The sequence below is a fragment of the Myiozetetes cayanensis genome, unplaced genomic scaffold, assembly GCF_022539395.1.
Source record: "Myiozetetes cayanensis isolate MyiCay16 unplaced genomic scaffold, myiCay2020 scf34, whole genome shotgun sequence".
NCBI lineage: Eukaryota > Metazoa > Chordata > Aves > Passeriformes > Tyrannidae > Myiozetetes > Myiozetetes cayanensis.
Genome location: NW_026087566.1, coordinates 15,825 through 26,625, shown reverse-complemented (window position 1 = coordinate 26,625; position 10,801 = coordinate 15,825). Strand labels below are relative to the sequence as shown.

Sequence of the window (10,801 nt, the reverse complement as noted above, 5' to 3'; positions counted from 1 at the left end):
CATCTCTGCTCCCTCAGGGCAGGGAGGAGTGGGGCACAGAGGGGGTCCCCCAGCCCCTTGGGTGCTGTCACCACAGGCAGGTGAGCGGTGTCCCTGGGCTGTCCCCACGCGGGTAGCAGGAGGGTGCCCACCCCACGGAGGAGCACGTTGCCCCCCATGGGGGGACATGACCATCCCCCCCGTCCCACGGGGACCTCCCGGGGACCTCACAGGCTCCTGCACTGGACGTGCACGAAGAGCGTGGCCGGGGACAGGGACGCGCCGTCCCTGGAGAGCAGGTGGATGTGCCGGTACCCTGGGGACACAGAGGGGGCTCAGCGGGGGGCAGGGGGACTGTCCCCATCCTCGGGGGGGTCCAGCGGGGGGTCCCCCACCCCACCTGTGCGCAGGCTGGGCAGGGGCAGCGTGAACTGCCCCACGAAGTCGTTGCAGGAGGTGCTGTCGTAGTCCTCCACCACGAAGCGGAGCAGGGCCAGCTCGGGCACCCGCACCTGGAACCGCAGCGTCTCCTCCCAGCGCGGGTTGAACCCTGCGGCACCGGCACGGGGCTGGGCGGGGCCGCCGGGGCCACCCCCCGGCCCTAGGGACCACCCTGACCCACCCACCCACCCTGCACGGGGCGTGGGGGCAGCTGGGGGAGCGGGGGTGATGCTGGGGCTGTGGTGGGGTGTACTGGGAAAAGGGGGTTATATCAGAGCTGGACTGGGCTATACTGGGAGAGTGGGGGTCCTGCTGTGGGTACAGTGGGGTATGCTGGGGAAATGGGTCATACTGGAGGAATGGGGATTTTATCATGGCTGCAGTGGGATATACTGGGGGAACAGGGGTCATAGTGAGGGAAAGGGGTGCTGGACTGGGCCATACTGGGAGAAGAGTGGTCATACAGGGTCCATGGTGGACTATACTGGAGGGAATAGGGATCATACTGGGGCCAGGCTAGGCTATACTGGGGAAATAGGGGTCATACTGGGACTGTGATGGGCTATACTGGGGAGGACAGGCATCAGACTGGGCTTGGGCTGGGTGTACTGGAGGCCAGGAGGGAGCAGGACTGGTGAGGATGGGACACGCTGGGGCCTGCCAGTGACGGGGATCAGGCTGTGCTGGGGACAGAGCACTGGGGTGCCCTGAGGGTGCCCGGGGTGTCCCCCAGACTGACCGTTGTTGAGCTTGTGCCGGGTCTGCTGCCGGGCGCAGTCGGCTGGCACCCCGTGCACCTCCACGCGCACGAAGGGATCCACGATGGAGCTGCCCTTCTCCCTGTTCAGCTTGGGCAGCTGCTGCGCCGTGATCACCTGGGAACAGCGGGCTGGGGCACCAGGGGCACCGCGGGGGGCAGGAGTGTGGGGACAGGGCTGGTGACCCCGGGAGAGGAGATGTGGGTGGCGCTTGGTTGGGACTGGGGACGGTGCAAAGAGGAGGGAGGTGGTTCAGAAGGGTGATACCAGCTGGATTTGGGGATAGAGTTGGTGCCACCCAGGGGAAAGGACATGTGTGGCACATGTTTGGGTGCAGGAACAGGGTTGATGCCCCCAGGAGAAGGGACATGGGTGGTACCCAAACAGATGTGAGGACAGGGTCAGTGTCCCCAGGGCAAGAGAGCTTGGTGGCACCCAAGGAGAAGGTGTGCAGGTGGCACCTGGCTGGCCACAGGGGTTGGCATCACCCCGAGGGGACACAGGTGGCAGCTGCCTGGACATGGGGTTGGTGTCACCCAGCAGGGACACAAGTAGCACCCACGGGGGTCGTGGGGTGCCCTCACCCTGATGTGCAGCTCCAGGCGCCGGGACCCCTCTCCAGGGGGGCTGTGCAGGCAGGGGGGCTTCAGGACGTACCCGCAGCCCCCATTGCCCAGGAAGCGCCCGGTGTTCAGGTCCATCTCGTACCCCGGGGTCTGGAAGTTGAGGGCCACTGTGGGGACAGCGGGACAGGTGTCAGGGCGGGTGGCAGCTCCAGGGGGAGGGGGTGGCAGGTGCCCCGGGGGGCTGAGGGGTCTCACCCAGCTGGCAGCCGGCGTTCCACATCTCCTGGGGGTTGTAGTTGGCCGAGTTCATCTTCAGCCCCAGCGGGTACACCCGGCTCAGCTGCCGCGTGTTGTACCGGACCAGCGCCGGGCCTGGGGAGGGACGAGGCTGAGTGGGACCCACGGGGGCTGCTGTGGGGCCACAGCAGGGGGGGATGGGCCCTGCCTGTCCCTGTGTGCCCAGGGACAGGGGCAGAACCTGCCCAGAGCCTGCGTGGACCCCAAAACCAGGCCCTGCAGTTCAACTCCCAACCCTGGACCTTGAACTTGTAGCTCTCAGACCCTGGATGGTGACCGAGACCTTAATCTGAGCCCAGGATCCCAGAACTTGACCCCACACCTTGGCTTTAGACCCCACACCCTGACCCTGGACCTTGACCCTGACCTCACGCCCTGACTCCAAATCAAAACCCTGGACACTGACCCAGGATTGCTAATCCCAACCCTAGACCCCAGACCTGGACCCCAGACATTGACCCTGGACGCCTGATCTTGAAAATTCACTCAGATCTTAATCTCAGCCCTGGATTCCAGACCCTGACCTTGACATCCATGACCAGACCCAGATCTTGACCCTGGACCCTGATCTCCAACCCCAGACTTTGACCCCAGAGCTCAGTCCCTAGACTGTGACCCAGATCTTAATCCCAACCCCAGATCTCTCCCTGGACCCACATGCCACGTCCTAAAAGCCTGATCCCAGACCCTGATCCTAGTCCTGCATCCTCTGGCCCTAGACCCTGCCAGCAGACTCCCTCCCCAGACCCCAGTCCAGAGCATCCCAACCAAGGCCAGTGTGTCCTTGGAGCCACCCCGGTGGCAGAGCCCATCCCACATCCCAGTGACATTGGGGTCGTTGAGCCACTCTGTCCCCATCCCTGTCCCCATCCCTGCTCCCTGTCCCCATCCTGTCACCCTCACCCGCCTCCTTGATGAGCTTGCGTGCCTTCCTCTCGCTGAAGGAGGACATCTGGCAGGGCCGGGGGTGGCGCAGGGCCTGGGCCAGCCCGGGGAAGGGCACGGCCTGGCAATAAACCACCAGTGCTGACAGCTCCGGGGACACCTGCAGCGCGTCCTTGGCCTGTGGGAGCCACCACGGGGTCAGGGCCCCCCTACCCGCGGGGTCTGCAGAGCCCCCCACCCTGCTAGGGGTGAGTGCTGAGAGCCCCAAGGCCTTGGAGACCCCAAAGGGCTGGAGAGCCTGAGGCAACGGAGACCCCAAGGGGGTGGAGAGTCTGAGGCAATGGAGACCCCAAGGGAGGGGAGGACTTGAGACAATGGAATGATGAACTGTGGGCTGATGGACAAACCAAGCACGCTGAGAACCTGAGGCCATGGAGAGCACAAGGGAATGCACAACCCAAGATGTCAGAGACCCCAAGGTGACCCTGAAGTGATGGAGAACTTGAGGTGACAGAGACCCCTGAGGTGATGGAGAACTGAGGCAATGGAGAACACCCCTCCAAGGTGATGGAGACCCCCAGGGATCGCTCTGGAAGTGATGGAGACCCCAAAGTGAGGGACATCCCACCATGATGGAGAACTTGAGGCGATGGAGACCCCAAAGTGTCAGAAACCCCAGAAATGGAGCACCCAGCCCAGTGGGAAGAGGGAGGCACAGCTGAGGCATCCCCAGTATCAGTCCCCACTCACCACCCCCACAGCACCCAACCCATCACCCCCCCAGCACCATCCCATCACCCACCAGCAGAGGTTTGATCTCCTGCAGCGACTGCAGTGACTGGAAGAGGAGAGAGCGTGGCTGCAGGGGGTGTGCTGGCTGTGCTTACCTGCCCCAGGGCCCAGCACTGCTGGCACACTCCAGGATGCCACAGTCCTCCAGCCCACCAGGATGTCATGGTCCCCCAGCACCACAGCCTCAGGAGAGCCCCTTACCCGCCGGTTGCTTCTGTCCTGCACCTTCTCCTCCTCCTCCTCTTCCTCCTCTTCCTCCTCCTCCGGGTCCAGGAGGGAGGTGACTCCCTGGGGCTCCTGCCACTGGCTCTGGCAGCTTCTTGCCCTTCACCAGGATCTTTTCCTTCAGCTGCTGTGGGAGGAAGGGCCCAGCTCAGGGCTCAGAGGGGGCACGAGGACATGGGCAGAGGGGTGGCCTTACCTCCGGGGAGGGGAGATCGTGGGGGTCCTGCCCCTGCAGCGGCTGTGTCAGCAGCAGGTCCCCCAGGATGGCCTTCATGTGGTGGGCCATGGTGGCCTGCTGCTCCAGCCCACAGTGGTTCTCCAGGGACAGGATGACGGGGTAGGGTGATCTCTGGGCACAGGGGACGGGCAGTGCTCAGCACCAAGCACCCAGCACCCCTCCCGGCGCTGCCAGCACCCCCCTCACCTCGAAGGCCGTCCTGCGGATGCTCTCGATGACGTCGCGGAAGAGGACTTTGGAGGTGAGGGTGTGGCCGTGGTACACGACAGGTTCTCCATCCGAGCCCTCCCAGCAGTCCAGCTCCACGCAGCGGCACCCTGCCCTCAGTGCCCTGCCACCACACACCACCAGCTGAGTCCCCCTGTCCCCCTCGGGCCACCTGGAGCCCCACGGGCCAGGGACACCCACTCGGGGCCAGGGACACCCACTTGGCATAGGCCTCGGTGCTGCTGGTGCCGCCGATCTGGGTGCGGGTCAGGTAGGTGTTGTGGGAGGAGGAGATGAAGTAGTGGCTCAGGGGCTGGCTCATGTCCTGGTGCACCCGGGTGTGCTCCTGGTTGAGGATGTCGCCGGCGGCCGACAGCAGGTACATCATGAAGCCGTCCAGCATCATCAGGTCCTGCTGCCTGGCTGTGGGACACGGTGGTGGCCGTCACAGAGGGCTGGCACTCAGCCCTAAAGCCTAACCCTGGCAGGGTGGCACGCTGGGGGCTGTCCCCACTGGGATGTTCCAGCAGTGCCATGTTCATCCCAGACCTGGGACTGTGGGGCGCAGGGAATACAGAAGTTCCCTTGAGTGTCCCATCTCCATCCTGATGTCACTCTTCCTGCCAGTGACACATTCCCCCTGGAGCTGGCATGGTGGCACCCACGAGGTGTGGAGTTTCCCCGTCCCCACCCTCGCACCCTCTGTCCTCACAGTGCCATGTTCACCCTGGACCTGGCACTGTGGCACCCAGGAGATGTGGAGGTGCCCTTGGTGTCCCCCTCCACACTGATGTCCCCCATCCTGCTAGTGCCACATCCACCCTGAGGGTACTGCTGTGATACCCAAGGGACAGGGAGGTCCTTCATCCCCACCTTGATGTCCCCTGTCCTCCTGGTGCCATGTTCACCTGCACCTGCCGTGGTGGGGCCCAAGGGACACAGAGGTCCTTGGCAGCGTCACATTCACACCAGGGCTGGCACTGCTTCACCCAGGAGACATGGAAATGCACCTGCTGCCCATCCCCACCTGCACATCCCCTGTCCCTGCAGTGCCACAAGGACCAGCAGGGCTGGATGGCTGACACAGGTACCACGCTGGGAAGGGACACAGGGACACCCACCCAAGATTTGGAGGACCCCATACCTGACCAGAGGGGGTGACATCACCAAGCAGAGCCTCATCCCCACACCACCCACGACCTCCCGTCGCTCCAGCGGTGCCCACCCCACCGCCCAGCCCAGCCCTACCCTTGTCATTGAGCTCGTGCTTGCGGATGATGGCGCGGGCCTGGCGCAGGCTGGAGTCCTCTCCCTGATCCCGCAGGAAATCCCGCAGCTCCTCGGCCGACAGGACACGATCCTCGCCCGAGTAGCGCCCGAAAAGCTCCTCCAGCTCCGGCCGCCGCAGGAGCCGCCGGCAAAACTCCTCCAGCTCCCGGCCCTCCAGCCGCTCGTTGCCCGAGTGGTCACACTCCTGACAGGACACAGGTTGGGGATAGGAGAGGGCACATTCCCCCCTCCCCGCCTTGTCCTGCCTGGCAGTGTGTGTGATGAGTTTAGGGGAAGCTCAATCACTGGCATGTCCCCTCTCTCCTCCCACTCACAGCCCTCCCACCCTCCAGTCCGAGATGCAGCAGAGCTCCGGGCCTCGGTTTCCCCAGGTGGAAAGGGAAATGTCACACCTTGGGGACCCTGGGGGCGGTGGGAGGGGCTGGCACCTCACCCCACCCCACCCCACCCCACTGTGTGCTCCTGCTCCTCGTGGGCCCCAACCATAGGTGGTGGTGGGTGGCCTTGGGTGTGAGGAGTTGGTCAGTTCTCTGCAGGAAGCAGAGAAGGAGCAGTTCCCTGCAGTGACAGCAGCAGGGACAGCGGGTGGTGGACCCACAGGACGAGTACCTTGAAGAGTTTGGAGGCATAGACATTGTCCATGTCGATGTTGAGCATCCTCAGCATGTTCTTCACCTCCTGGAAGGACATCTTGTTGTCCTTGTTCTTGTCCGCTTTCTGCAGGACCCCGTGGATCCAACTACGCTGGGTAAGGAAACCACAAACCACCCAGCACAGCCTGTCCCCAAGTCCCCCCAGAGCTCCCACAAAGGATACTGGTCGAGCTTCTCCATCTGGCTCATGGCCTGCAGGCGCCCCATGAGCTTGGCGAGCCCCTGCACCCAGTGCCGGGCGTGCTCCTCGCTGCGGGCCGCCAGGTCCAGGTTCTTGCGGCGGCCCTTGAAGACCAGGGTGAAGCAGTGGCGCTCGGGGAAGGCGGCCCCGTGCTTGCGCAGCCCCTCCGACTGGTGTCCCTCGCGCACCCCCTCGATGTGCGTCACCGAGACTGCAGGGACACCGCGGGGACACCGCGGGGGTGGCGGTGGGCGCGCTGCCTCGGCGTGTCACCCACCCACCCGCGGGCATCCCTGCGGGACACCCCCCCGGGGGACAGCGCTCGGCTCCCGCGGGTGCGGCAAACCGGGCTTAACCCGCTAATCCCAGGCGAGACAGGAGCGGTGCCGCTGTCCCTGCGGCGATGGGGACGCGACGGAGCTGCCTCGAGGCACTGCCAGCTCCGGGCACCCGTCCCAGACGAGAGGGTGGAAAGAGAGGGATGACGCCAGGAGCGGGGACAGAGTCTGGCCAGGATGGGGACGGGACCTCCCAAGGCGGATGGGGAAGGGTGGGGCCTCTGGGAGCTCTTCTTGGGGTGTACTGGGAGGCACTGGGAGGCACTGGGAAGCACTGGGTGCAGTGGGTTGAGGTCCAGATCGGGAGTGGGGGCCTGTGTTCTCAGCTGGGGTTCACATCTTGATGGTCTGGGTCCCAGGCTGGGAGTGCAGGTCCTGGGCTGGGTCTGGGTCCAGGGTGGGAGGTTGGGGTTCAGCTCCCAGGTGGGGATCCAGATGGGGTGCAGGTCCTGGGCTGGGCTCTGGAACTCAGGTGGGGTCTGGGTTCTGGGTGGGGATCCAAATCTTGGGTGGGGGTCTGGGAACAGGGCTGTGGTCTGGGTCCAAGGTGGGGGTCCAGGTGGGGTTCTGGGTGCTGAGAATGGGTTTGGGTCTCGAGTAGGGGTCCAGGTCCTGGTGTAGGGTCTGGGTGAGGCTGGGTCTCATGATGAGGTCTGGATTGTGGGTGGGAGTCCAGGTCCTGGGTTGTGGACTAGGTCCTGGATTAGGCTCTGGGTCTGAGCCCTGGCTGTGAGTCTGGGTCAGGGTCTAGGTCCTGGACGGGGATCTGATCCACGGGCGGGAATCCCTGTGGGCATTTCTGTGGCACTACCCAGGTCCTGGCCCCTCCCTGCAGCTCGTGGCTGTGCAGGATGTGCCCCATTGTCCCCGAGCCCCAGGGGAGGGTCCCCAGCACACTCACAGCTCTGGGGGGAGCGGGTGCGGCCGAAGCGTCCCTCGAAGCTCACGGTCACCCCGTCCTCCTGCAGGCGGAACAGCCGCTCCCGGGAGCCCCCCTTGGTCCTGACCTTCCGGAGTAGGGACCCCTGGAGCATCTGCTTGATGTCCTCGTCCTCCGTCAGGCCTGTGGGGACCAGCCCGTGGGCTGCTGGAGGGCACTGGGAGCATTTGGGGTACGGGGGGTGGGGGCTGGAGGTTCTCAGGGGGTACTGGGGGTGTGGGGTGGGAGTGAGGGGTGTCGGTGCACATCTGTGTGCACATCTGCACGTGCACACCCCTGCACATCCCTTGGGATGGCACGGGACAGACGGGACAGGACAGACGTGATGCCACGGGACAGGATGGAATTGGGTGGGAGAGACACGATGGGACAGAATGGCACAGCACGGGCACGGGACAGGACGGAGGGGTGGGACAGGACAGGGTGAGATGGGCAGGAGAGGGTGATGGGATGGGAAATACGTGACACAATGTGATGGTACAGATGGGACAGGTAGGACTGGACAGGACAGGGTGGGGCAGATGACTGGATGGGGCAGAGTGGGCAGGACAAACATGACAGGACAGGACAGGACAGGATGGGACACGAAGGGACAGGAGTGGGTTGGGATGGGGCAGGAGCACTGCCCCTCCGGAGTGCCTGTCTGGGGGGGTCACAGTGACACAGCCCTGCTGTCAAACCCCAGCCAGGCTGCCCAGATCCCATGTGGAGGGCGCCAGGACAGTGCCAGCAGCAGAGCCCAGGCTGGGAACAATGACGGGGTGGCCTCGGGGGACTCGGGGCCCACGCCCCGGCCGGGACTTTTCCATCTGTTCAGAATGGTTATTTCCTCCCTTCCCTGTTTTGGCAGCCACTCCAACCAACCCCAGCGGCCGTGTCCCTCTCCTGGGCTGGGAAAGGGCAGGTGTGGGGCTCACAGGGAGCACCCTGAGCTGGCCATGGCCTCGGGGATGTGACCACCAGCTGCCACCACCCTGTGTGGTCACACCCTGCCCAAGGTGCAGGACTGAGGGCAGGTGCAGGGACACAGGTGCCACAAGCACATGGATGCGCGGATGCATGGATTCAGGGATGTATGGACACATGGATACCGGTACGTGGGCATGGGGATGGACATGGGGATTGTCAGACATGTGGGCACAGGTGCATGGATACACGGACACATGGACATATGGATCCATGGATACAGAGATGCAGGGATGTCTGGATCCATGGATGCACTGATGCAAGGACATACAGACACATGAATGTCCAAGTGAATGGATGCACAGGTGCATGGATTCACGGATACAGGCACATGAACACATGGATGTACACGCTGACACAGGGATGCACTGGTACATGGACACAAGGCTGGGTGAGTACACAGGTGCAGGGATGTATGGATTCATGGATGCATGGACATAGAGATGCAGGGACAGGTGGATGCAAGGACACACAGACACGTGGGCACACGGGGTCAGGGGTGCACGGGTGTGTGGGTGCATGGACACACAGACCCATGGACACATGGATGTACAGACACATGGATACAGAGATGCAGGGATACGTGGGCATAGGGATACATGGATGCATAGACACATAGAGGTACAGGGACAGGTGGATGCAGGACACACAGACACACGGGCAAGGGGTACATGGATGCACAAGTGTGTGGATGCACAGGCCCAGGGACACAGGGACACATGGACACATGGACACATGGACACAGGGACACATGGACAGAGGGACACATGGATACAGGGACACATGGACACAGGGACACAGGGACACAGGGACAGAGGGACACATGGACACAGACACATGGACACAGTGCTGCACCCAGCTGTGCAGCTCCAGGCCCACAGCCCCATGCCTAAAGCAGCCCGAGGCCCTGCCCTCTGTATCCACTCCAGATCCAGCCACTCCCGTGGGTGCCCCCTGACCTTCCTGCACACACCCCATGGGCCAGAGGGCCCCGGGCCAACAGCGCCATGGGCAGCACCCTTGGGTGGGGAAACTGAGGCAGGGCCTCGGTGAGGGACCCAGGGAGCAGGAGCTGAGCCTTGGGGACAACAAACACCCAGAGTGGGGGCTCCTGTCACCTGTGGTGTGGCCAAACCCTGACCCCGCTGCCCCTCAACAGCTGGGGTGATACACAGATCCCCTGGGGCTGCCGTGGGGACCCCTCCCAGCCACAGGGACCCTTCCCTGATGTGAGCGAATCCATCCACCTCGGGAATGCCCCCTGCCATGGGGACCCATCCCTGCCAGTGGGGACCCCATCTGCTCTGGGGACAATCCCTGCCACGGGGACCCTCGTGGCTTTGTGGACCCCTCCCCACAGCGAGGACCTCATCTAGCCATGAAGACCATTCCCTGGCTATCCTGAGGATCCCAGCCCTGCCATGGGGGTCCCCTCCCTGCCATGACCCCCACCCACGTCAGGGACCCTCGCAGTCACCGCGATCCTTCCCGGCCCCCCTCTGGCACAGCCCTCCCGGGGTTTCTGCCCGGCTCCCCGCGGTCCTCCCGGGACTCACCCATTTTCTTCAGGGCTCTCCCGGAGCGCCAGGAGCCACCGGCACCGTCCGACGGGGCGCGGGGCTGCTCGGGGGCGGGACGCGCCTTCCTGCCGCAGATCATGGTGCGGGACCGCCGCTACTCGCGGTGTGTCCGCGGTGCCCTCGGTGCCCCCGGTGCTCGCGGTAACCCCGGTGTTACCGGTACCGCACTACCCCCGCTGCCCGCGGTAGTTCTGGTGCTCCCGGTGCTCCCGGCCGGTGCAGCCGGGCTGGGCGGTGGCGGAGGTCGGGGCTGGGGCTGGACCGGGACTGGGGCTGGACCGGGGCTGGGCGGCCCCGCCGGGACCGGGGCCGGCCGCGGGGAGGGAGCGGGAGGAGCCACATCGCGGCCCGGGCCGGGTTAACCGTTTGTGCCGGTGGCGGACGGGGCCGCTCCGGGCCGGGGCTGCACCGGGGCTCCTTCTGCACCGGGGCTCCTTCTGCACCGGGCACGGGCCGGGCCAGACG

General features: G+C 64.6%; 1 protein-coding gene across 1 annotated transcript; it reads right to left on the bottom strand.

The window, feature by feature from the left end:
• Window positions 1-120: 120 nt before the first annotated feature.
• On the bottom strand, window positions 121-10,528 carry PLCD3 (phospholipase C delta 3). Its single transcript, XM_050327474.1, is given in 17 exon segments — window positions 121-295; window positions 380-529; window positions 1,160-1,295; window positions 1,763-1,911; window positions 2,000-2,116; window positions 2,945-3,104; window positions 3,729-3,764; window positions 3,920-4,024; window positions 4,026-4,070; window positions 4,140-4,292; window positions 4,368-4,512; window positions 4,610-4,811; window positions 5,637-5,862; window positions 6,288-6,417; window positions 6,495-6,723; window positions 7,752-7,913; window positions 10,313-10,528. Coding segments are annotated over 17 exon segments (2,337 nt in total). The 5' UTR covers window positions 10,416-10,528; the 3' UTR covers window positions 121-206.
• Window positions 10,529-10,801: the final 273 nt, after the last annotated feature.